Source organism: Marmota monax, unplaced genomic scaffold (genome assembly GCF_021218885.2).
Source record: "Marmota monax isolate L192 unplaced genomic scaffold, Marmota_monax_Labrador192_F-V1.1 WCK01_AAM20220418_F8-fsc00038, whole genome shotgun sequence".
Lineage (NCBI taxonomy): Eukaryota > Metazoa > Chordata > Mammalia > Rodentia > Sciuridae > Marmota > Marmota monax.
The window spans coordinates 13,728,398-13,756,280 of NW_026692498.1; the positions used below are offsets into that span (position 1 = coordinate 13,728,398).

At 35.4% G+C, this 27,883-nt stretch overlaps 2 protein-coding genes and 1 pseudogene across 2 annotated transcripts; 2 read left to right on the forward strand and 1 right to left on the reverse strand.

The window, feature by feature from the left end:
- The first annotated feature begins 706 nt into the window (after positions 1 to 706).
- On the forward strand, positions 707 to 1,839 carry LOC124093360 (olfactory receptor 5B17-like). Its single transcript, XM_046445799.2, has one exon. The coding sequence runs from the start codon at positions 756 to 758 to the stop codon at positions 1,695 to 1,697; it is 942 nt and encodes a 313-aa protein (XP_046301755.1). The 5' UTR covers positions 707 to 755; the 3' UTR covers positions 1,698 to 1,839.
- Positions 1,840 to 10,782: 8,943 nt separating this feature from the next.
- On the forward strand, positions 10,783 to 12,252 carry LOC124092799 (olfactory receptor 5B3-like). The gene has a single exon (XM_046444607.2). It carries the CDS (start codon positions 10,878 to 10,880, stop codon positions 11,814 to 11,816), a length of 939 nt encoding a protein of 312 aa, XP_046300563.1. The 5' UTR covers positions 10,783 to 10,877; the 3' UTR covers positions 11,817 to 12,252.
- An 8,642-nt stretch (positions 12,253 to 20,894) lies between these two features.
- Positions 20,895 to 21,821, reverse strand: LOC124092732 (olfactory receptor 5B2-like; annotated as a pseudogene).
- Between the last annotated feature and the right edge of the window lie 6,062 nt (positions 21,822 to 27,883).

The following is a 27,883-nucleotide window of genomic DNA, read 5'->3' on the forward strand; positions in this document are numbered from 1 at the left end:
TTAAAATAAATTCACTTTAAAACTGATGAGATAGATATATTCAATGTATCAAAATTACAAAATGTATCAAAACATCATGTTATCCCATCAATATGTAATAATTCTACATATTTATATATCACTTAAACATTAATTTAAATTTTAAAAAAAATCAGTTCAAATTCACCAATAGCATATAAGTTAGGAACCACTATGATGTTTCAAATCTTGGATCTGTCTGTCCTTTAATATGTGCGTAATCATGAATAATTTATTCATCTTCTTTGCTACTAAGTTACTTCATGTATACATAGGCATAACTAATCAATCCAATGGGATTGATGAAAGGATTAAGTGAACATACACATATATGTACACAGTTCTTTATGTGTGAGAACTTCATAAGTGCAAGCAGTTAGACTAAAAAGATCTTAAACTAGAGAAAGACTTCTTCTAAGCATGTGACCTTGGATAGCTCCCATTTCTTTCCTGCAATTTAGTTAATCCATTCAGAAATTTAACAAGTAGATACTGCTTCTTCATAAGTCTATTGCTGCACAGATAAGTTATCCACTAAATTGCATTGTCATTCCGTACCATAGATGCCAGAATATTGAAAGAAAATTTTTGTTATAATAAAATTATGCTTATAGTTTTATTTATATAATAAAACTATGCTTATACATTTCAATTTTTGTTCGACTGACTTTTGTTCATCAATGTATTCTTTTAGCTCTCTTTGCTACACAGCACCTGGTGGTCCTAATGTACCACCCATGGAGAATAACACGGAGATGAGGGAGTTCATCCTGCTGGGACTGACCAGCGCCCCACAACTGCAGCTTCCCCTCTTCATACTGGTCACTGTCGTCTACCTCATCACTCTGGTGGGGAACCTGGGGATGATCACGTTGATCCTGCTGGACTCCCGCCTCCACACCCCCATGTACTTTTTCCTTAATAACTTGTCTCTGGTGGATTTTTGTTACTCTTCAACAGTCACTCCCAAGGTCATGGCTGGGTTGCTTATGGAAGACAAGGTCATCTCCTACAATGCTTGTGCTGCTCAGATGTTCTTTTTTGTACTTTTAGCCACTGTGGAAAGTTACCTCTTGACTGCAATGGCCTATGACCGCTATGCAGCAGTGTGCCAACCCCTACACTACTCTACCATCATGACCACAAGGGTGTGTGCTTATTTGGCCATATGCTGTTACATCCTTGGTTTTCTGACTGCTGCTATTGACATTGGAGACATGTTCTGTCTCTCTTTCTGTGTGAATGTGATCCATCACTTTTTCTGTGATATTCCAGCCATCATGACTCTGGCTTGCTCTGATAAACACCTTAATGAATTGATCATTTTTCTTATTTCAAGCTTTAATATCTTTTTGGCACTTCTTGTTATCTTGGTTTCTTACCTGTTCATATTTACCACCATTTTAAAGACGCTCTCAGGTGAGGGATACCAGAAGGCTTTATTCACCTGTGCCTCACACCTCATGGCAGTTTCTATATTTTATGGGACTGTTATTATTATGTACTTGCAACCAAGTTCCAACCGCTCCATGGACACTGACAAAATTTCATCTGTGTTCTACACTATGGTCATCCCTATGCTGAACCCTATGGTCTACAGCCTGAGGAACAAGGAGGTCAAGAGTGCTTTCAAAAAAGTTGTTGAGAAGGCAAAATATTCTCTAGGTTTAGTTTTTTAATTATGTAGTTTTGATTTGCATTTTCTCCTTGACCAATGATTTTGAAAATCTTTCATGGTACTTATTGGTCTTTTACAAATCTTTGCAAAAATGTCTATTCAAAGGCTTTGCCCATTTTTAAATAGAAGTTTCTTTTTTCATTGCTGCCTGAGGTGTATAAATCCTTTATATATTCTCTATGGTAAACCCTTATTAGATGTATGATTTACAAATATCTCTTTTACTATTCCATGGGTTTCCTTTTCACTTTCTTGATAACATACTTTAAGGCACAAAAGTGTAATGTTGAATGACTTTGTTTAAATCATTGCCAAGCCTAAAGTCTAAAAGATTTGCCCATATTTCCAACAATTTTATGGCTGTGGCTTTCACATTTAGGTTATCAATCATTTTGATTTTTGTAAATAATATGAAGTAAGAATGCAGCTTCACTGCATATATTGCATTTAAGGTATACAATATGATGTTTTATGTGTATGTACATTGTGAAGTGATTACTAAAGTCAAGCAAATTAACTTATTCATCATCTTATACCATCATTTTTCTTTTGTGTGTGTTAAAGCTACTCAAAGTCTACTTTGTTGGCAAATATTCAATATAAAATACCCAAATTCACTCTTTTATATATTATTATCCATTTGTCCTAGAACCATTTGTTGAAGATTGTTCTTTTCCCATTAAATAGACAATTCAGCTGCATGAAAAAACAATTATCCATACATATATGGGATTATTTTGGAAGCATCAACTCTATTTCATTGGCTTAGACCTGTATTCTTAAGCCAATACCAAAATGCTTTGATTCCTTTTGATTTGTATTCAGCTTTGAAATCAAGAAGTGTGAGTCTTACTCTGTTCTTCATCAAGATTGTTTTGGCTCTTCAGGATCTGTTGTCCTTACATATAAATTATTTTCAACTTATGGAAAAAAATCTATTAGAATTTGAACACAGGTTTTCTGGCAAAATGAAGGCTTTCCCTGTGTAGTCATTTAAAGATATAGGCTGATAAAGAATTCACCATATTTACCTGCACCTTCTGGAACATGAACTCTCTTCAATCTCCATGACAGGTGAGAGATACCTAGAGGGCAATGCATATGCTCCAATCTACCTGCCCAGAAATGACACGTACTCAGCCCTCCTATGGTTCATTTTCTACGGGTAGCTCATGTCTCAGTCACACTGCAATGGGGCAGGCACATGCAAGAAAGTAGATGGAAGGCTTGAACGACACTATTTTTGTGACCCATGCTACCCATGCTACCTCAATTTTTATAAACAGTATAATATTAATATATCTAACTTTATGCATGCTAGAAATTGTTCTCCAGCTTGTATATAAGTGATATGATAATCTTCTTGACCATCCTATAAGGAAGAGATGATGTTATTATAACTTTCATTCACAGATGAGGCACTGAAATTTGATAGAGTTAATTTGCTTGATATGAAACCAGGCCATCTTAGTAAACAGAATAAACATTTAAATACTACTACACATGGTTGCAATGAGAAAGGTGTGATGAGTCTTTTGGGAATTGAAGGCTCAGAGTAGACTGTAGAAAAGAAAATGGATCTATTTTCTTTATAGGAAAAAAAATTATTATAAAATAAAAACACTCCCAGACTTTAAATGTGATGATATATAAGTCTCTGTGTGTTTTTAGATTTTGAGGAAAAGACCCTTGATATATCTTTAAAAAACAAGAAAAATGAATGGCCCTGAGGATGATTATAGCTAACAATGTTGTGTTATATAATTTAAAATATCGAGAAGAAAGAATTTTGCATATTTTCATCACAAAGAAATGATAAATATTTAAAATGATGGATAACTTAAGTATTCTAAGTTTGATACATAATGACTAACTATGCTTAAACATCATACCTCAAAGGATATTCAGCTATGATCTGACAATTAAAAAAATAAAAAGAAACACTAAATAAATAAAAATAAAATGACACAATATAAAGATTTTGCTGGGAAAACTTGAGCCATCGTTGAGAAATAGCAAACAGGAGGTCAGATAAAAACTAAGTGCAAAAAAAGACATGATGAAATTGGAATGAATTGCTCTTGAGAATGAAAACTGATAGAAACACTTCCATAAACAGTTTGGGATTTTCTGTAAATGTTCCTGGTACTTGTGTATTAGCTTCTGAAGTTCCACATGATTCCCAGTGCTTCATTTCAGAGGGACTAGATTTCAATTCTACTTCCTTTGACCATCTTTATTTATCTCAATGTTGATAGTTGAAACAGTTCAAATAAACATATTTACCATATGATGATGCAATCCAATTCCTATCTATTTGACCTAATTAAATAAAACCCCCTGCTCGCACAAGAAAAGTCACCAATATTTAGATCAACTTTATTTTTTTTTTGAAGGATTAAGTCTTGCTTTTTATTTATTAGAATTTTTTTTAATTTTTTATTGTTGGTTGTTCAAAACATTACATAGTTCTTGATATATCATATTTCACACTTTGATTCAAGTGGGTTATGAGCTCCCATTTTTACCCCATATACAGATTGCAGAATCACATCAATTACACATCCATTGATTTACATATTGCCATACTAGTGTCTGTTGTGTTCTGCTGCCTTTCCTATCCTCTACTATCCCCCCTCCCCTCCCCTCCCCTCCCCTCTTCTCTTTCTGCCCCCTCTACTGACATTCATTTCTCCCCCTTGTATTATTTTTCTCTTTCCCCTCACTTCCTCTTGTATGTACTTTTGTATAACCATGAGGGTCTCCTTCCATTTCCATGCAATTTCCCTTCTCCCTTTCCCTCCCACCTCTCATCCCTGTTTAATGTTAATCTTCTTCTCATGGTCTTCAACCCTACTCTGTTCTTAGTTACTCTCCTTATATCAAAGAAGACATTTGGCATTTGTTTTTTAGGGATTGGCTAGCTTCACTTAGCATAATCTGCTCTAATGCCATCCATTTCCCTGCAAATTCTATGATTTTGTCATTTTTTAATGCAGAGTAATACGCCATTGTGTATAAGTGCCACATTTTTTTATCCATTCATCTATCGAAGGGCATCTAGTTTGGTTCCACAGTCTTGCTATTGTGAATTGTGCTGCTATGAACATCGATGTAGCAGTGTCCCTGTAGCATGCTCTTTTGAGGTCTTTAGGGAATAGAACGAGAAGGGGAATAGCTGGGTCAAATGGTGGCTCCATTCCCAGCTTTCCAAGAAATCTCCATACTGCTTTCCAAATTGGCTGCACCAATTTGCAGTCCCACCAGCAATGTACAAGTGTACCCTTTTCCCCACATCCTCGCCAGCACTTGTTGTTGTTTGACTTCATAATGGCTGCCAATCTAACTGGAGTGAGATGGTATCTTAGGGTGGTTTTGATTTGCATTTCTCTGACTGCTAGAGATGGTGAGCATTTTTTCATGTACTTGTTGATTGATTGTATGTCCTCCTCTGAGAAGTGTCTGTTCAGGTCCTTGGCCCATTTGTTGATTGGGTTGTTTGTTCTCTTATTGTCTAATTTTTTGAGTTCTTTGTATACTCTGGATATTAGGGCTCTATCTGAAGTGTGAGGAGTAAAGATTTGTTCCCAGGATGTAGGCTCTCTATTTACCTCTCTTATTGTATCTTTTGCTGAGAAAAAACTTTTTAGTTTGAGTAAGTCCCATTTGTTGATTCTAGTTATTAACTTTTGTGCTATGGGTGTCCTATTGAGGAATTTGGAGCCCGACCCCACAGTATGTAGATCGTAGCCAACTTTTTCTTCTATCAGACGGCGTGTCTCTGATTTGATATCAAGCTCCTTGATCCATTTTGAATTCACTTTTGTGCATGGCGAGAGAAAGGGATTCAGTTTCATTTTGTTGCATATGGATTTCCAGTTTTCCCAGCACCATTTGTTGAAGATGCTATCCTTCCTCCATTGCATGCTTTTAGCCCCTTTATCAAATATAAGATACTTGTAGTTTTGTGGATTTGTTTCTGTGTCCTCTATTCTGTACCATTGGTCCACCCACCTGTTTTGGTACCAGTACCATGCTGTTTTTGTTACTATTGCTCTGTAGTATAGTTTGAAGTCTGGTATCGCTATACCGCCTGATTCACACTTCCTGCTTAGCATTGTTTTTGCTATTCTGGGTCGTTTATTTTTCCATATGAATTTCATGATTGCTTTCTCTATTTCTACAAGAAATGCCGTTGGGATTTTGATTGGCATTGCATTAAACCTATAGAGAACTTTTGGTAATATCGCCATTTTGATGATGTTAGTTCTGCCTATCCATGAACAGGGTATATTCTTCCATCTTCTAAGATCTTCTTCTATTTCTCTCTTTAGGGTTCTGTAGTTTTCATTGTATAAGTCTTTCACCTCTTTTGTTAGGTTGATTCCCAAGTATTTTATTTTTTTGAAGATATTTTGAATGGAGTGGTTGTCCTCATTTCCATTTCAGAGGATTTGTCACTGATATACAGGAATGCCTTTGATTTATGTGTGTTGATTTTATATCCTGCCACTTTGCTGAATTCATTTATTAGCTCTAATAGTTTCTTTGTAGAGCCTTTTGGGTCTGCTAGGTATAGAATCATGTCACCTGCAAATAGTGATAATTTAAGTTCTTCTTTTCCTATTTTGATGCCTTTAATTTCTTTCATCTGTCTAATTGCTCTGGCCAGTGTTTTGAGAACTATGTTGAACAGAAGTGGTGAGAGAGGGCATCCCTGTCTTGTTCCAGATTTTAGAGGGAATGCCTTCAATTTTTCTCCATTCAGAATGATGCTAGCCTGAGGCTTAGCATAGATTGCTTTTACAATATTGAGGTATGTTCCTGTTATCCCTAGTTTTTCTAGAGTTTTGAACATAAAGGGATGCTGTACTTTGTCGAATGCTTTTTCCGCATCTATCGAGATGATCATATGGTTCTTATTTTTAAGTCTATTGATGTGGTGAATAACATTTATTGATTTCCGTATATTGAACCAGCCTTGCATCCCAGGGATGAATCCTACTTGATCATGGTGCACAATTTTTTTGATATATTTTTTGTATCCGATTCGCCAGAATTTTATTGAGGATTTTTGCATCTAGGTTCATTAGAGATATTGGTCTGTAGTTTTCTTTCTTTGAAGTGTCTTTGTCTGGTTTAGGTATCAGGGTGATGTTGGCCTCATAGAATGAATTTGGAAGTTGTCCCTCTTTTTCTATTTCCTGAAGTAGCTTGAAAAGTATTGGTATTAGTTCCTCTTTAAAGGTTTTGTAAAACTCTGCTGTATACCCATCTGGTCCTGGGCTTTTCTTAGTTGGTAGTCTTTTGATGGTTTCTTCTATTTCCTCAATTGATATTGTGCTGGCAGCTAGGTTGTCTGTTTAGGTTTTCTATATCCTCCTGACTCAATCTGGGCAGATCATATGACTTAAGAAATTTATCTATGCCTTCACTATCTTCTAATGTATTGGAGTATAAGGATTCAAAATAATTTTTGATTATCTTCTGTATTTCTGAAGTGTCTGTTATGATATTGCCTTTTTCATCCCGTATGTTAGTAATTTGAGTTCTCTCTCTTCTTCTCTTTGCTAGCATGGCTTAGGGTCTGTCGATTTTGTTTATTTTTTCAAAGAACCAACTTTTAGTTTTGTCAATTTTTTCAATTGTTTCTTTTGTTCTGATTTCATTAATTTCAGCTCTGATTTTCATTATTTCTTGCCTTCTACTTCTTTTGCTGTTGTTTTGCTCTTCTTTTTCTAGGATTTTGAGATGAAGTATGAGATCATTTATTTGTTGGTTTTTTCTTTTTATAAGGAATGAACTCCAAGCAATGAATTTTCCTCTTAGAACTGCTTTCAATGTGTCCCATAGATTCCGATATGTTGTGTCTGTGGTTTTCATTTATCTCTAAGAATTTTTGAATTTCCTCCTTGATGTCTTCTATAACCCATTGATCATTCAGTAACCTATTGTTCATTCTCCAAGTGATGTATGCGTTTTCCTTCCTTCTTTTATCGTTGATTTTCATTTTCATTCCATTATGATCAGATAAGATGCATGGTACTATCTCTACTCCTTTATATTGTCTAAGAGTTGCCCTGTGACATAATATGTGTAGATCAACTTTATTAATAATCACCTAAACACTGGAGTCCACAAAAATGGTCCTGCATCAGGATATGACAAAAATAATGTCTACAGTTGACTTATGGAACATAAGTCCATAAAAGTTCCATTGAAGATACAGTTAACAAAATAGATGGACCCCCCAAATGAGTTTTGCTAAGTAAAAGATGTCAGAATCAAAACCCACATGTTCTAGTGAAAGATATTCTTGCAAAAGAAAAATTAAAAATTTTGTTGAGTGGTTTTCAGGACACTGGGTGAAAAAAGAGTTTGGCCACCAAGAAGCTTAGAAAATTAGTTCAGGTGATTTTGGTAGTGGTTGCATAGCTACATATTTAACAAAAAGTCAAAAACTGTATGCTAAAAAGTATGCATATCATTGTTATTGATACATTAACCTGTAATACAAAACACATGTGCATACTCAAAATTTCCAAATTGGTCCCCACAGGCAGTTTAATTGTTCTTCTTTAGGAAAGAGGAGTTACAGATGCTCTCTTGCAGGGCATCCTCTGAGAGATTCATGTCTTCATAATTGACTCTTGGTCCCCATATATTAGTTTCTGAAATTCAACATGACCCCAGATGACTTCATTTCAGAGGCACAAGATTTCAATTCTACTCCCTTCGACTCTTTCCATTTTATTTATCTGAATGTTGATAGTTGCTCATGCATATAGGCCTTGTCCTGATTTGGGGATTTGCTAGAATCCTGCAACAGAGTTAAAGGAATACCTAAAAATAAAATTTATATTAAATGACATGAAAATATAACCCACCTTTAACTTGTTGTTGTATAGGCAGTCCCTTATTTGCTATCTAAAAGCACAATTCTGCAAATTTTGTGGAAGAGATCTTTATATTGTCTTCATTTTACAATTAAGAAGGAGGAGACCATCTCTGCCAAAGACCTAGAAAAAAATGCATTATAGACTCAGGACTTGAACACATGTTAATACCACTCTTTCCATTTTCTTTCCTGCCTTAGGCAGCTTGGGACCATTAACCACTACCTGAGACAGACAGCTTCTCTAAGATAATGGATGCATTAATCTGTTGTTGAATTTCCTATTTCAAGCTCCCTGTTCAAGATTGTTGCATGCTCCCAAGAGGAAGGTAAGTTTCTACATTCAATAAAGACTCAGTAAAATCTGAAATTCTAGCAAAATAGTAGGATAGCTATACTCAATAGTTTGAATGTTTTTCTTTAAAACTGAGGCGGATATGGGGTGTAGTGTCAACAGTCATATCAGCAGAGTTCCATGATATTTACAAAATATCATTGTTTTGCTAAACTAAGAAATTTCAGTCAAAAACAAGAGTATAGATGACGTTCTGATAATTAGGTGGTAATTTCACGTTCTCTGTATGTATGCTTATTATTGGAGATAAACAAAAAATGAACAAGTAAAATGGCTCTCATTTAAGCCAGAGAGGAAAGCACACAAAATTAAGTTATAAAGAATTAAGAATAAAGTTCTAACTTTTATTTTAATATTTTCTCCATAACTGTAATTATTTCTACCACATTTATATATATTGACTTTTATGTGAATAAAATAATAGGCTGGTGATTAAGACCAAACTAGGTTAAATCTTGAATCTTCTTCATCCTAGATATATAATAATAGAGCATAACAAAACTGCACAAATATTAATTTATCTTCCTGGTAAAATAAAAATACCTGCACATGCATAACACATGCACTCACACTTCTGTATAAAGACCCCCTCAATTGTCATAGAATAGATCATATACCAAAAAGTGCTCATGTGTGTGAAGACTGGCAAATGTAATGCCTCCAAGGGTTTAGTTTATGCAGTAAGATTGCTGAAAGTTAAGAATAAGATGGTAGGGAATTCTAGTTAGCCTTTGGTGCTTACCTTCAAAGACTTCATATTCAAATAAAAAGAATTAAAACATTGCTTCTACACAGAAACAGATTCAAAGGAACATTTTTTAAGTTTGCATTTTTTTTGATGTTGTAGGTAAATGTTTATTAACATGGATATTCATTATCTATTGTTAAGTGGAAAAGATGGGTTACCAATTTGTAGCACTACTACTAAACAATTCGTACTTAAAAACAATTAAGCTTGCATATTTTTAACATTTTCATTTTAATTTAATAATTGTGTACATTTATGGACTACATGAGATGCAAGATCTGCAGGCTACAGTAAAGCACAACTAGGAACTTTCAGCCCTAAATCTCAGTGATTTAAATAGATGAATATACCATAGAAGGAAAGAATTGGTATAAGAAATGGATATTCTTCAGTGTAAGCCAAAATATGGATTTCGAGGAAGAAATTGAACAAGAATAGCAAAAGAAAAAACAGCCACTTGGTAGTGCTAGAGCAGCCAATCATGGATGGAGGAACAACAAAGAGAAGACATAGAAAATCTTAGTAACCCTAAGTGAGAGAAAATGCAAATCAAGAGGGAAACTACAAGACTGCAGAGCTCACCCATTCCTGAAGCTTCATATAAGGCCACCTACTTCTAAGCCAACACCAATACAATCCATCATTGTACATAGATAATATTACTATAACTGACACAAAGTCACAATCCCCCAGAATTTAGATGTTATTTTCACATTGAATTCTTACAATAATATTTTGCTTTAGATACCATTACTTTCTTCATTTTGTGTATGTGATGCATGATATACATATATATATATATATATAAAATACTACATTATATGTTATAATTATACGTATATAATTATATACACATTACCTGACATGTTGTTTGATTCATAAAATTTAGCATGCATTAATTTGAATCATTTAAAATTTGACAAATAGTATTTGACTTAAATTGAATTTTCAGATTTAAGAGTTTCTAACTCAATAAATAATTAATGCACTAAATTTTGCAGCTAAGTTGAAATTCACACATTGGAAGAGTTTGAAATGTGTATTATTGCCGCAATGAAATAATTCACCTGTTTTGTATAAATGTTTTATTTTCAGGGAAATATTTATTTCATAACACCTAGTTACATTCTTGTACTTTATTTCTCTCTGCTAAAGAGCATCTCCTGACTCCCAAATAGCACAGATGCAGAACAGGACAGAAGTGACAGAGTTCCTCCTACTAGGACTCACCAATGCCCCAGGACTACAGGTGGCCCTCTTTATCATGATCACACTTATCTATTTCATTAATGTTCTTGGAAACCTTGGGATGATTGTTCTCATTCTCACTGATTCTCGTCTCCACACTCCCATGTACTTTTTTCTTGGTAGCTTGTCTCTGGCGGATTTAGGCTACTCTTCTGCTGTCACTCCCTCAGCCATGGCTGGGCTCCTTCTAGGAGACAAGGTCATCTCCTACAATGTCTGTGCTGCTCAGATGTTCATTTTTATAGCCTTTGCCACTGTGGAAAATTTCCTCTTGGCATCTATGGCTTATGACCGCTTTGCCGCTGTGTGCAAACCCTTACATTACTCTACCACCATGACTACAGGTGTGTGTGCCCGTCTGGTCATAGGCTGCCATGTCTGTGGTTTCCTGAATGCCTCCATCCACATTGGAGAAATATTCAGTCTCTCCTTCTGTAAGTCCAACGTGGTTCATCACTTCTTCTGTGATATTCCAGCAGTCATGGCTCTCTCTTGCTCTGATAGACACGTCAATGAGCTGGTTCTTGTTTATGTAGCCAGCTTCAATGCCTTTTTTGCTCTTCTAATTATCTTGGTGTCCTACCTATTCATATTTATCACCATCCTGAAGATGCGCTCAGCTACAGGATACCAGAAAGCTCTGTCCACCTGTGCCTCCCATCTCACTGCAGTCTCCATTTTCTATGGGACAATTATCTTCATGTACTTGCAGCCCAGCTCCAGTCACTCCATGGACACTGACAAATTTGCCTCTGTGTTCTACACCATGGTCATCCCCATGCTGAACCCTGTGGTCTACAGCCTCAGGAACACGGAGGTCAAGAGGGCATTCAAGAAGATAGTTTTAGAGGGAAAAGTGTTTCTAAAATTTTGATTTAAAAATTGTAGGATGCTCAATAACTTAATGTCATGCTTCTCAGATCTTCTCCATGTGCTGAACCACATATTAAGGTGCATATCGAAGTCAAGTTCCTGAAGTCAAATACTTATCTCCTCAAAAATCAGTTTATTGTGTAGAAACAAGGAAACATATCCAGAAATATAATATTCTGTATAACAATGGTGAGAGGAGTCACAAGATATTTTGCTTCTGGCTTATCAAACGAATGTATTAAGGATATTTGATTAATTCATTTCATCTATATGCCCTTTTTCTATCACACATTAGTAGAAACACACATGTAAAGTTAGAAAAAACTTGTGACTGTGAACATTTTCATGAATATACCCACATGAGTACATATAAATGAGTAGAAAATTTGCCAGACATAAATAGAATGTGACTAATTTTGGTGAAAAAAAATTAAGTAATTGAGGTATTAGATAATTAATTTGACTAATATTATTTATTTATTTAGTTGAGTAAGTGTTCTAAGAGTGTTAGTGTAAAACTTAAATGAATATTTGTTTCATAGTAGGTCCTCAATAAATATCTGTTAAATGAATAAAATAATTGATCTTTGAGTTCAATTGTATCAATATTTTGAATCTTTGAGCCATTTATGGTAATACTTTTATCAGCAGTAAGAAAAGCCATTTAGATATACTTCTAGAAAAATTCAGGAGGCACATTGATTTTTCTGCTTTGTAGCAATATTGTTATTTACATTTCCAGCCCCTCTTTCCCTTCCCACTTTTTGAAATGATGATTTTTTGGAAATATCCTCCTCAATTAGATCATTTGAAACTATCTCATAATTTGTATTTAGAAATGCTCTCATTAACTGGCAAGTAACATGGCAATTAGGTAACTCTTTAGAAAAACATAAGTTATAAGATTAAAAGTTTTAATACCTGATCACATTTGGAAAATTACTTCCATCATATAAATTATACAAGTGAAATTATTTTAAATATTCATGAAAATCAGAGCATGACAGTTTCCATCAGCCACAAAGATAAAGTACTTTCTATATGCTAACATAGGGAACAATATTCGTAATTTTTAATTATCAGAGAGCTCTATATAGCACAAAACCTATTCAAGGGAATGTGCACTCATGTCTAATTTACATTCTCTACACAGTAAGTGCCTTCTACAGCTCAGTACTTGTAAGATGATATTTGAATGTGCTAAAGTGTAGAGGTTGGTACTTCTGAGGCCATGTGATATGGCACAAATATTCACTACTGTCTATATGGTGATCTTTCTCAAGCTGTAATAACTGTCTTTTTAAATTATAAATCATTATTTAATTGCACAAATTTATCTTGTACAGTATGATTATCTTTTTATATATTACATGAATTTTTAAAAGGTACATAACTGTACATATTAATAGAGTAACATGATGCTTTTATACATATACACACTGTATAGTGTTTATATCATAATTAAACACACCTCCTCACATTTTGTCATTTCTTTTTTTTAATATTTATTCTTAAGTTTTAGGTGGACACAGTATCTTCATGTTACATTTATGTGGTGCTGAGGATCGAACCCAGTGCCTCTTGCATGCTAGGCGAGAGCTCTACCACTGAGCCACAACCCCAGCCCCACATTTTGTCATTTCTTTATGGTATAAATATTCAAAGTCCATTCTTTTAGATTCTTGGCATTTACAGCACATCACTCACTGTTCTGTGTGATCACCTGCTCTGCACGGCAGAATTTCTTGCTCTCAACTAACTACAACTTAGTTCCCACTGACCAACCTTTCTCTATCTCTCCATCCTCCCCACTCACCCCAGCATCTGGACCTACTGCTCTCTGGACTTGTATGAGAACAGCTGTTTGGGTTTCACATATAAATGGAATACCAGTGCATCCAGTGGTATTTGTCTTTCTGTGTTTTGCTTATTTTACTTGGCCTAATGATCTACAGTGCCATCCATATTGCACCAAAATTTTGGAAACATGCTCTTTATGGCTGAATAAAGTATATTATATATGCCACATTTTCTTTATCTTTTCATCAGTTGATAGGTACTTTGCTTCCACTTCTTAACTATTGTGAATAGTGCTGCAATGGACATAGGAGTGCATATGTTTCAATGCTTAGTACCATCATAAGTATATATGTGTGTGTGTGTGTGTGTATACACACATAAAAATATATATTCTTAATGAATAACATGAAATATGAAATATTAAAAGGGAATAAATGAAAAATCATGAAACTAATATATATAAAAATTATATAAAATGCTTTGATGGATAGTATAAATATTGACTATACAAAACTGAACTTAGAATTAACATATACAAGTTAGATTTTTTTAATTTTCAAAACACAGTTTAGAGATGGAAATACAAAAGACGATAAAGAGAAAGACTGCTTTCCCATTTGATGTTATCACAAGAGCATTTTGATGCTATAGATTCTTGGTTTTATTTCTTAGGCTGTGGGTCTCTTATTAAGGAAGATATTTGCTGCACCTATAGGTAGGTAGGAGTGTGGAACCTCTGTTTTGTTGTATCAGTTGTAATCTCTGGTCAGTCACCCAGGACTTTCAGGCACTTTGAGTTGAATTTAGTTCAGGGTGAGAGGGATCGACCTTCATTATTTTATAAATAATGGCTATCCAGTTTTCCAAGCACCGTTTGTTAAAAAGACTGTCTTTTTTCCTTCTTGGAAACTTTATCAAAGACAAGCTGAACATGTCTATGAGGCTTTGTCTTGGTGTCCTCTATTTCACTGGTCTTCGTGTTTGTTTATATGCCAGTCCCATGCTGGTTTTGTTATTATAGCTCTGCAGTATAACTTGAGGTTGGAAGTTATGAAGCCTCCAGCCTTGTTCTTATTGCTCAGAGTTGCTTTGTCTATTCTGGGTCTTTGATTCCTCTGTGTGAAGTTTTAGGACTTTTTTTCATGGATATGTGAGGAATGACATTGGCATTTTGATGGAGATTGCATTGAATCTGTATATCACATTTTGTACAATACCATTTTGACAAAATGGGTCTGCCTATTCAAGAACCTGGGAGGTCTTTCCATCTTCCAAGGTTTCTTCGATTTCTACTCCTCAGTATTCTATGTATTTTAATTGTAGAAGTCTCCCTCCTCTTTGGTCCTGTTTATTTATTCCCAAGGCTTTGTATTTATTTTAATGTTATTATGAATGGAATTGTTCTCCTGATTTCTTTTCATTGGGTTCTCTGTTGGTGTGTAGAAAAGATGTTGCAGTTTGAGCTTGTACCGTGCTATTTTGCTAAATTCATCAGGGTAGGAATCTGGTGGAGTTTTTCGGATCTTCTAAATATAGCACCCTGTCATCAGAAAACAGAGATAATTTGACTTATTTTTTTCCTATTTGTATTCCATTAAATTACTTATGTTGCCTGATTGATGTGGCTAGAGTTTCAAGAAATATGTTGAATAAGAGGGGTGAGAACGGACATCCTTCTGTCTTTGAATAATGACTTTGAATGACCAGTGGGCTATTAAAGAAAACAAGGTAGAAAGTTTTGAATTTCTAGAAACAAATGCAAATAGAAACATAACCTATGGGATAGTTAAAGCAGTACTAAGAGGGAAGTTTACAGTTATGATTGCCTAGATTTTAAAAATCAGAAAGATCTCCAATAAAAACAAAAAAAACAAAAAACTAATGATGCATCTCCAGGTCTTAGAAAACAAGAAATATCCAAACCCAAACAGTAGAATTTTTGAAAGACAATAGAGAAAAAACAAATGAAATAGACACTAAAAATACAAAGATCAATTAAATGAAGAGTTGTTCCTTCCAAAAGATAACAAACTTGACAAGTCCTTAGAAAACATCACCAAACGAAAGTGGGAGAAGACCCAAATGTACAAAATTTGAGTGGTGGTGGCAAAAGGGCATATTACAACAGGTATCACTGAAATCCACGAAATCATAAGGGAATACATTGAAAAATTATATGCCAATAAATCAGAAAACCTAAAAAAAAGAAGTACAAATTCCTGGGTATGTATGAACTGCCATAATTGAGCCAAGATTTAGAAAACATAAATGATCAATATCAAGCAATATTATTGAAGCAGTAATAAACAGTCTCCCTACAAGAAAGGCCTGAATTTTACCATACTTTTAAAGAATATCTAGTGTTAAGGCTCCTCAAACTGTTTCATAACAGGGAAAGGTATATGTAATATAGCATATAAGTAGAATCAAGGATGTAAACAACATGATGATCTAAATAGATGTTGACAAATTTCAATATCCCTTCATGAAAAAAATCTAAAGAAACTAAGTATAGAAAGATCACACCTTAACATAATAGAAGCTGTGATATGAGAAACCCTATAGCCCTCATCATACTGAATGGAGAAAAACTGAAAGCATTTCCTTTAATATCAGAGACAAGACAAAGTTCCCACTCTCCCCACTCTCATACAATACAATACCTGAAATTTTACACAGAGCAGTCATGCTTGAGAAAGAAATAAAAGGGATATTAATACTAAAGAAGTAAGTTAAATTATCCCTGTTTGCCGATAATATAATTCTGTGTTTAGAGTACTCTATGTCACTTCCAAAAGACTCTCAAAGATAATAAACAAGTTCAGCAAAGTTACAGGGTAATATCAACATACAAATTTTTGAAGCTGGTTCATATACCAACAATGAATTGACTGAGAAATAAATAAGGAAAACAATCCAATTTACAATTGTCCCAAAAAGCAATACTTAGGAATAAACCTAACCAAGGATGTGAGAGACCACTACAATAAAAATTATTAAAAGAAACTCAAAAACAATATTAAAGATGACACTAGAAGATGAAAAGACCTCCTGTGTTCATGGATTGGTAGAATTAATATTGCTAATATGGTCATATTGTCCATATGGATCAATAAAGTCAGTAAAATTACCATCAAAATACCAATGACGTTCTTCAAAAGATGCCAAAGCACCAAAATTGCCAAATAACCACAGAAATCTCACACAGACAGAGCAATGCTGGAGGCATCTTAATACCTGGCTTCAAATATACTATAGAGGCACATTAACAAAATAACTTAATATTGGCATGGAAACTGACATGTAGATCAATGAACTAGAAAATAGGGCACAGACATAAACCCATGCATCTACAGCCATTTGCTTCTCAACTGAGGTGCCAAAAACATACATTGGATTAAAGGCATCCTCTTCAAAGAAAACAGTGCTGGGAAAATTTTATATTCACTAGCACAATTTTGAAACTAGACCCCTGTCAGGAGCTGCTCTGGACAGGAGCTATGTACACACCTTTAAGTCCTGAGTCAAGAGGTACTGAACTGGTATTGTACCCATTGCACTGCAATTGGACCTTACCTCCACTGGGATAAGAGAGGTCCAGCTCCAGGAGTGGGCATCACCGGATGGAGTTGGATCATACCCACTTGTTTGTTGTAACCCTACCCCTTGCTTATTTGAATGGCTTCTCCCCAATGAAACCCAGGTTTGAGGCGTGCTCCTCCTCTTTCTTGCCTGCCTGGCCCCCCTTGTGGGAGCTGTGGCTGAGGAGCAGCCACTGAACCTAAAGAAAAGATGCTTTCTGTGTCTGTATCTTTATTTAGTCATCCCAAATTCACCTGGAGTGTCCCTGACCGGTTTAGTCGTGTGTCATGACAGATCCCTAGGTCTCATCCTGTACAAAAAAAAAAAAAATCAGTTCAAAATAGATCAAAAATCTTAATGTAAGATCTGAAATTATGACGAGAAAAACACAGGGGAAAGATCTCAAGATATTGACATAGGCCATTATTTCCTGGACAGGACTTTAACAGTTTTGGAAATAAAAGCAAGAACTGACAAAGGAGATTACACCAGATTAAAAAGCTTCTGCATAGTAAAGGAAACAATCCACAGAGTGAAGAGATAACCTACAGAAAGAGACCAAATCTTTGCCAGTTGCCTATATGATAGGCAGTGGATTAATATCCAACACACATAAAGAATTCAAGAATGTTATCTACAATTAACACCAAAAAATAACCTAATTAATAAATGGACAGAAGAACCAAACAGGTATTTTTTCCAAAAATACAAATACCTAACAAATATGAAAAAAAAATGTTCAACATCTCTGACGATCATGGATGTGTAAATCAAAACTACCTTGATGTTTCATGTCACTCCATTTAGAAAGGCAGTCAGGAATTCAAATAACAATAAATGCTGTTGAGGATGTGGAGAAAAAGGTACACTCAAGCATTTTTTGGTGTGATTACAACCACGTTGGGAAGCATTATGAAGATTCCTCAAAAAACTAGGAATGGAACCACCATATGACACAGCTAACCCCCACTTTGGTATATATCTAAAAGAACTAAAATCAGCATAGTATAGTGATTCAAACACACCGGTGTTTATAGAAGCACACTTTGCAGTAGCCAAGTAATGGCATCAACCATGTACTGGTCAACAGAGGAGTGGATAAGGAAATTGTGGCATATATATACACACATTGGAGTTTTGCTCAGCCATGAAGAATAATGAAATTTGCTGACAAATGTACACAATTGCCAAATATTATGTTACATGAAATAAGCCAGACCTAGAAGTCAGGGGTCAAATGTTTTCTCATATGTAGAAGCCAGAACAAAATAAGGATAAAATAATGGAGGGACGAATCCCATGAAAATAGAAATCAGTGGATGAGAAGGAGGGGGTTGTGGAAGAGGAAGGAGGGACAGTGGGATGAAATTAATCAATCTATCCTATGTGTGTATATGAATATACCACAGTGAATTTCACCTTTATTATACCACAGTGAATTTCACAGTGAATGTATATTTATAAAACACCAATTTTAAAAACAATAACTATACGGAAGACCAGTAAAGTAGAGGAAAATGAATGGGGGGGAGAGAGAAAGAGAAATACTGGGGACTGAATTGAAGCAAATCATACTGCATGTTGGTATGATTATGTCAAAATGGGGTTGTGGCTCAGGATTAGAGCGCTCACCTAGTGGGTATGAGGCACTGGGTTCAATCCTCAACACCACATATAAATAAATAAATAAATAAAGGTATTGTGTCCATCTACAAATAAAGAACATTAAAAAAAGATGAACCCCAGTATTGTATGTAACTACAATCCTCTAATAAGAAGAAGTACAGGACCGACTAGTTCTGGAGTTCATAGTATATTCCATTCTCCTGAACTGAATTGAGATTGTGTCATATTTTTAATGAAACTGTCTGATATTTATTTCAAGAAACATGAATATAAGATTTGTTGTTAGATTTAGAGTTTTATAATTCACACATAAATGTAGCTAATAGATTTACTTAAGATTATTTTTGTAAATGTAAATCCATAAAAAAGGGAACTAAGATTGAAAAAAGAAAGAAAGTCAAGTATCAAATTTTTCCTGTCATATGCAGGAACTAGACCGAAATAATGAGGAAAGGGGGAAGGGAATCCATGAAAATAGAAGAAACAACAGTGGAGCAGAGGAAGGGGAAATATTTGGATGGATGAGGGATGGGAAAAGGGAGGAACAGTGTAATGAAAGTGGCCAAGCAATCCTGTGTGCATATACGAATATATCACAAAGGGTTTCACCTTTTTGTATGTCTAAATTGGACTAATTTTTTTAAAAAAAATATATATAAATATATAGAAGTAAGACCAGTAGAATTGAGGAAGGGGAAGGGGAAAATTGAGAAAGAAAATTGAGGAAAAGAGAAAGCACTGGATACTGAAATGGAGCAAATTATATTTCATGCATGTATAACAATAATGCTCTAATAAAATATTTTTTAAAGATATAAATAAAAGATTGAGTATTCCAATCAAAAAAGAATAAATGATCTAAAAATGATCTAAACAGACACCTCTGGAAAAAGGACAAATTATCAATAAATATGTGAGAAAATGCTCAAAAGTTTTAGCCATCAGTGAAATGAAATCCAGACTACATTGTGATTCCATATCAACCTAGTCAGAATGTTTATAGGAAAGACAGTCACATGAATCAGACATAACTTTCCTATCTTCATATATGAATTCACCACCAATGACACTAAACTTCATCTATAACGACAATAAAGGGGACCTAATTAGAATAGGTTATACTTGATGTATGTATAATACATCAAAAAACACTCTATAGTCATGTGTATCTAAGTAGATCAAATAAATAATAAAATAATAATAATGACAGCAACACATGCTAGCAAGAACATAGAAAAAAATAATTTCTCGGGCTGGGGATATGGCTCAGTTGGTAGAGTGCTTGTCTTGCAGGCACAAGGCCCTGGGTTCAATCACCAGCACCACGAAAAAAAAAAAGAATTTTTTCACACATTTTTGGTGAGAATATAAATCAGCACAAAAACTAGAGAAAACTGTAGAATTCTTTCTCATAAAATTAAAAATAGATCTACCATAGGATACAGCTATGCAATTCCTGTGTATATATCCGAAGGGAGGTCACCACATGCAGGTATGTCAAGAGAAGTATGGAATCAGGATAGGTGCTCATCATGTTAGCAAAATAAGTCATACACAGAAAAAGACTATTACTTGTTCTCTCTTAATGTGGAAGCTAAGGGGAAAAAAGAAGATGGTCTGAAAGCAATAGAGGAACTACTAGGGAAGGGACAGAGAACTGGTGAGTAAGGAGACTGTCAGAGAGGAGTACGAGTAAGATCAAAGCATGAAATATGAATTTATGGAAACGTTATAGTGAAACCATTAGTTTGCATAATTAATATGCATAAATTATTATACTTCAAAACTACCAACATGATGGGACCACGAAAGACAGAGAAAAGTTAAAAAAAAAAAAAAAACCCTGAGATGTAGAGGAGGGAAAGAAAAAAAAAAGCTAGAGAAATCACAATATCTGACTTCAGAATATACGTTACATCTTTAAATTTGGTGATAGTTACCAAATTATCGTGCTCCTGGCATAACACATAGACCAATGGACCAGAACAGAGAACTCTGAAATTAAGTCATGCATACACAGAGCCAATTTTTGACAACGAGCAAAGAACATATTGCAAAAAGCACATTGTCTTCAAGAAATAGTGCTTCCAGTAACTCTTTTGAATGTGCTTTTCACTTCCTTGTTCCTGAGGCTGTAGACCACTGGGTTCAGCATGGGGATGACCTTAGCATAAAAGACAGAGGCAATTTTGTCTGTGTCCATGGAGTGACTGGAGCTAGGTCATAGATACATGAAGATAACAGTCCCATAGAAGATGGAGACTGCAGGGAAGTGGGAGGCACAGGTGGACAAAGCTTTCTGATATCCTACAACTGAGCTCATCTTCAGGATGGTGATGAATATGAATAGGTAGGACACCAAGGCGACTAGAAGGGCAAACAGGACATTAAAGCTGGTTGCATAAACAAGAATCAGCTCACTAACGTGTCTATCAGAGCAAGACAGAGCCATGACTGCTGGAACATCACAGAAAAAGTGATGCACCACATTGGACTGACAGAAGGAGAGAATGAACGATTCCCCAACATGGATGGAGGCATTCAGGAAACCTCCCAGGTAGCAGCCTGCAGCCAGACACGCACACACACATGCTGTCATGGTGGTGGTGTAGTGCAAGGGCTTACACACTGCAGCATAGCGATCATAGGCCATCGCGGCCAAGAATAAATTTTCCACACTGGCAAATCCTCCAAACAAGAAGGCCTGAGCAACACAGGCATTGTAGGAAATTTTGCAGTTTCCTAGAAGGAGCCCAGCCATGACTGTGGGAGTGACAGCTGAAGAGTAGCAAAAGTCCACCAGAAACAGGTCACCCAGGAAAAAGTACATGGGAGTGTGGAGACGGGAGTCCAAGAGGATCAGTATGATCATCCTCAGGTTCCCAACCACATAGATGAGGTAGATGAGGGTGATCATGATAAAGAGGGCCACCTGTAGTTCTGGGGCACTGGTGAGTCCTAGGAGGATGAACTCTGTTATTTCTGTTCTATTCTCCATCAATGTTGCTGGGGAATTAGGAGGTGCCCTGTAACAAAGAGAAATAAAAATGGGGCACTGAACATAGTAGAGACTGCAGTGAGATCGGAATGTTTATGTACCATGTGCATTATTTTATTACTGTAGCCACACTATGTACTTCAAATTTCTCATAACTAAAAATGAGCTTAACAATATAACTGAGTGTATTACTTATCTCTACAGCTCCAGAATGTTGAATGAGGAGTCTACATGGATCATGTTCATGATTTATGAATTTGATATCTGTGTGAGCTGAGATTTTAAAAATTTATTAGATTATACATGACAGTTCTGGAATTTTTAAGTCAGTCAGTTTCTGTTTTCCTGTCTTGGTGAAGGCATAAATTCCTTCTGTATACCTCATGTGCCAGAAACTTGTCTGGATTCTGGACACTGTATCTATAGTCCCTGATTTCTCAACAAGTTTATGAAGTTGGACAGTTGTTAATTTAATTTAGATTGTGTGACACCAGAGCCTGAGTAATGTATGTATGTTTATAGAAGTATTAATTGGAAAGCTTTTGTCCCATACATTTTAGTTACCATGACCGATGGCCTAAATTAAACTAGAAGTGAGTTGCAATTTACAATTACTCATTGTCTCCATTGGTCCAAGCTCAGTATTTGGGATTTTGCAGCAGTCTCCTGAGATGTATGCATGGTGGAGGTGGTGAGATAACGGGGACCATGGAGACAGTTCTGGTAGGAGAGAGCACAGCCTCAGTGCAGGGCTGGTCTCTGGGCAGAGGTGCACATCAACCCTACATCTACAAGCTACAAATCACTGCTATAATCTAACTTCCCTGAACCAGATTTTCTTTATCTGAAAATGAAGATACTATTGACTCTACATCCTCAGCACACTATTGTGAAAATTGAGGTGATACATGAAACACAAGTAAATTCTGAATGTTTACCTAAAAAGTTCTATCTATACTGTCATTACAAGGATGGACTTAGGGTCCTTCTGTGGTTTGAGAAAGGTGGGTGCCAACATGGAGGTCTTTACAGGTGGGTGAGGTCATCCATCTGAAAACCTTATCCTCAAGATGCTTTTCTTACTAGTCCACCAATTCCACTGAGATTTTATGTGCCTTCTGTTTACACTCTGTCCATGATCCGCCCATAGAGTTGAAGGCTTTGGGCATTCCATGTGAGTTCACCTTCTGTTTAATTTCTTTGAAGTCCGTATTTTCTCTTGAGTTGAAAGAGTGTTTATTTTCTCCTTACTATAAACCTATAATTAATCACACATATAAATGGTCAAATATTCATATTTTGGGGGGTTTCTTTAGCCTTCAAATCTGTTTTGGTGGAAAGCTCCTGCTTTCTTTTTTCTTTTTTAAATTCTTTTATTCTAATTTTTTATATATGACAGCAGAATACATTATAGTTCATATTACACATATAGAGCAAAATTTTTCATATCTCTGGTTGTATACAAAGTATATTCACACCATTCATGTCTTCATACATGTACTTAGGGTGATGATGTCCATCTCATTCCACCGTCTTTCTTACCCCCATGCCCCTCCCTTCCCCTGCCACCTCTTTGCCCTATCTAAAGTTTGTCTAATCCTCCCTTACTCTCCCTCCCAACCCCACTATGAATCAGCCTCCTTATATCAGAGAAAACATTCAGCAGAAAGCTCCAACTTTAAAATCTTTTATTTTTCAGTACATTGACCCCATATTTTAAAACTTTTATTCATGCACACAAATCTTTTTTTTTCTGTTTTTTTTAATTAGTTGCTCAAGACAATACAATGATCTTGACATATCGTACATTTGATTCCAATAGGGTAGGAATTCTCATTTTTCCACGTGTACAGCTTGCAGGATCACATTGGTTATACATCTATGTGTATACATACAGCAATCCTAGTGTCAGTTGTATTCTGCTGCCCTCCCTATTCCCCCCTCCCCTCCCTTCCCCTCCCATCACCTCTCTACCCATTCAACTGTGACACTTATCTCTCTCTCTCTTTTTTTTCTTCCCTTCCCTCTCACACCATCGTATATGTATTTTGTGAAACCATGAGGATCTCCTTCCATTTGAGACATTTGAAAATACTCCTGCTAACAATGATTCCCTATCATTCGCATCCTGTTCTTTGCAACTTTACAAGTCCAGCCCATGCGGGCTTTATGACTACTGACCTTAACATGCATAACACTTTTGATACAGAGTTTCTGCAATGCATGATGGGAGCTTTACATGTAAGTACCTGTGTGATTCTATTTGCACCTCTGTATACATAGGTATTCTTATTATTATTATTTTACTATTAAGGCAACTGAGAATTTGTGAAGTTTAGTGATATTCTAACATTCCAAAAGTAGATTGAGAGAGATATAAGAATCGACATTTAAACTGAGTTGAATCTTAATCAAAAGCCTGTAACTTTAGCTGCATCACATCAGTATTTGTAGACTTGCCAAAAATAATAAGACTGAGTATGGATTATGGTCAGAATGTTACAATGAAGTTAAGATATTGCTAACTCATTAAGTCCCTTCCTGTTTAAAGAAGGGCCACTGCACTCTCTGTGCCCTTTACTCTCTAGTGAGAGACCACCAGGTTGTAAACAAATTGAGATGATGATATATTCATTCAGAGTTTGATCTATAACAAATATTTTTAGGAAGCAGCAAGATGACCTTTGATAAATATCACTATACTCTTTCCTGCTGACCTTTTGATATGTATATTCCAGCCACACCTCAGTGTTTTAGAAAAATGGTCACTCTCCCAACTTCTGTGCTCACGTAACTCATAGAAGGTCCAGCTGCCCCACTACCTCTCATGAACATCAATTTTCAAAACGTTCATATTGATTATAGAAGCTTACTTCCCTCCTCAAACACAAATGATAGTCCTGAACAGAGTTTGAAGCCAGAAATTCTTCCATGGAAAAACACACGGTGGGAGCATCTCTCTGGTGGATAATGGTCAAAAGATTCTGAGGTCCCTAAGGCAGGAAGGGACACATGGAGAAAAGACTAGTAAGCATGTGAGTCTTGAATCTACAATGCATTCTTACTGTGTCTGTGGAGGACTCACCTCCTCCTTTTCTGTAAAAGAAACATTATAATGTTACATCTTCAATATCATCCACAGTAGTATGTTTGCAAATAATAAAATTTAAACACAGTTAGCTTAGTGGTTATTGTGTCATAATCAATCAATATAATTTCAATCTTGGGGTATTTTTCTTGACCATGTGCACTCACAGCAAGGCTTGTGGCTGGAAGAAAACCTGCCTGTACTCCCAGATAATAATATTCAGATGAATTAATAATGACAACAGGGGCACTGCATGCCAGCCTCTAAAATAAACACCTGGAATTCTGTCAGACTTCAGAGACAGATGCATGTACATCAGCAGGGAATGATGAATACACAGAGCTCTCCTGGGATGTTCTCCCATGAGGGAATCTTTAGTGTTTCATCTCACTTTGTAAGGAAAGAAGAATTAAACTACCTATGGGATTAAGCTGGATAGTTTAAGTGTGCACAAATATAATTGTGTTATTATTTCTCATTTTTAATCTTTAATATATAACTGAAACCCCAATATGCATATTTGTTAGTATAGAGCTTTAAATTTTTGTTTTTCAATTGTATATTCATGGAACCACTATCACAATCACCCATAATAAATTTTCTTAACCATGATGGTCAATTGTATCTCCTGGAAAACACCATCAACTTTTTCCTTTTGGTTTTACATTTGCCTATAATATCCTTGACGATGCCCCTAGGATATTACACATTTGTTTCATTCAACTAGTGTAATGTAACTAAGGTCCATTCATACCAAGTTATGCATACCAGTAATCTCTATTATGCATATTGAGTTTTACATTTCCTCATTGAGGGACATTTATGCTGTTTTCAGTTTTGGAGATTACAAATAAAGCTAACCTAACTCTTCATTTCACTATTTTTTTATTTTAATGTATGTTTTATATCTTCTGGGTATATATATTGGAAATACTGCCTCACTCATTCTTCAAAGTCAGCATAACTTCATAACCAATCTAGACAAGAACATTAGTGAAATAAAACTATACTCTTGTTTAATATAGTGAAGCAATGTTAAAAAAAACACTCACAGGACAAATCCATCCTGAATAAACATAACTATGAATATGATTGAGTTGAATTTACTCCAAAAATGTAAAGCTTCTTCAGTATACAAAAAGTAATCCATGTAATAAACCATATTATTATAATGAAGAGAGCAACAAGATCATTTCTGTAATCCAGAATAAGCATTTGCCAATGTTCCACTTCTTTTCATAAAGAATATTCAGGAAGATAGAAACTGAAGTGAACATATAGAAGCTAACAAGAACATACACAAACCATAGCTAAGATCATAATCCAAAGTGAAAGACTGAAGATTTCCCAAAAACATCAGATGCAAGTATTTCTGCTTTCATCACTTATACTCAAATTTGTACCAGAAGTTCAGGCCAGACGATAGGCAAGGGAAATAAAAGAAACTAAATTGGAAAGAAGCAAACTATATCTATTTTCTGATGACATGAAATTCTGCAATAAAAATCTTAAATATGTATTTAAAAAGTATTACCTAATAATTTTAATCAGTAATATCACAGGATTTAAGATTTATTGACCAAATTCTACTGCACTTCTACATACTGGCCATAAGTAATCTTAAAAGAAAATATACAAAATAATTCCACTGATAGCAGCATCTAAGTCAATCAAATATTCAGAAATGGATTTTACCAAAAAGCTACACACATATATCTTGAATGTACAAAAAAAAAGTTGCTGAAGTGCAAAACCCCTACACTTTAAATTTTCATTGATTTTAAGAGTGAGTATTTTAAATGGCAATAATTTCCAAAGTAATCTGTAGATTAAATGAAATCTCTACCAAGATGCTAATGCCTTGTTTTCAGAAATGTAAAAGCCAATACAAAAAGTCGTATTGACTTTCAAAGGACGCTCAATAGCCAAAGTAATCTTGCAGGAGAACAAAGTAGAAGCACACACTCATTCCAAATTCAAAATGCACTCCTCAACCCTCAGTCATTGCAATGTGGCACTGGCTTATGCAAACCCATGGAATGGAATTAACAGTTCAGGAAAACATCATGTGTCCATGGTCAACTGAATTTTGACAAGGGTGACGATTTTACTCAATGGAGAAAAACATTCTCATCAACAAATAACATTAGGACAAGTGGAAATACCAGATCAACTCAAAATATATCAGGAACTGAAACAAGAGTGAAAAACCATAAAATTGTTAGAAGAAACCATGGGTAAAATTCATGACTTTGGATTTCGTAATGGATTCTAGGATACAAACTAAATGATGAGAACCAACCCCAACAGTGTATCATAATGACCTCTGTGTGGGAGATGTGGTTGTGCTGAGCGTCAGAGATGGACTGTCAGAGCATTGTTGCTGGAGTTTCACTGAATACACTTATTTACTTTATTATAGCTTCAGATTTGCAGGAGGTGAGCTGTCGGTCTGTGCTAAACAGAAAAGTTTAAGAGGCTCCTGAATGTGTGGAAATCCAGTTTTTACTTGCTGGAGGCTAGCACTTTCCCACAAAGCAAGGGGGAGGGAGGGAGGAGGGAAGTAAGGAAAGAACTGGGGAATGAATTTGACCAAATTATTCTATGTTCATGTATGGATATATCACAGTGTATTCTGATTTCATACACAAATATAATTAACCAATTAAAAAATAGATAGAAGAAAGACCAATAGAGTAGAGGAAGCAGGGTGGAGAAGGGAAGAAGAGGGGAAGTACTGGGAGTGAAATGAAGCTATGTTATATGCATTTATGAGTACGTCCCAATGAGTCCCACTGTCATGTATAACTATAATGCACCCATAAAAACATTTTTAAAGAGTAAGAACCGAAAGAAAAAATTTGATGACTTGGACTTCATCCAAACTTAAAACTTCTGTTCATCACTGGGTATCAAGCATTGCAAAGGCAGCCTACAAAATAAGGAATAAACTCCTTACAAATTTTATGTCTGA

Excerpts from the sequence above, each read along its gene's own strand:
- LOC124093360 (XM_046445799.2), top strand. The coding sequence starts at position 756 with ATGGAGAATAACACGGAGATGAGGGAGTTCATCCTGCTGGGACTGACC.
- LOC124092799 (XM_046444607.2), top strand. The coding sequence starts at position 10,878 with ATGCAGAACAGGACAGAAGTGACAGAGTTCCTCCTACTAGGACTCACC.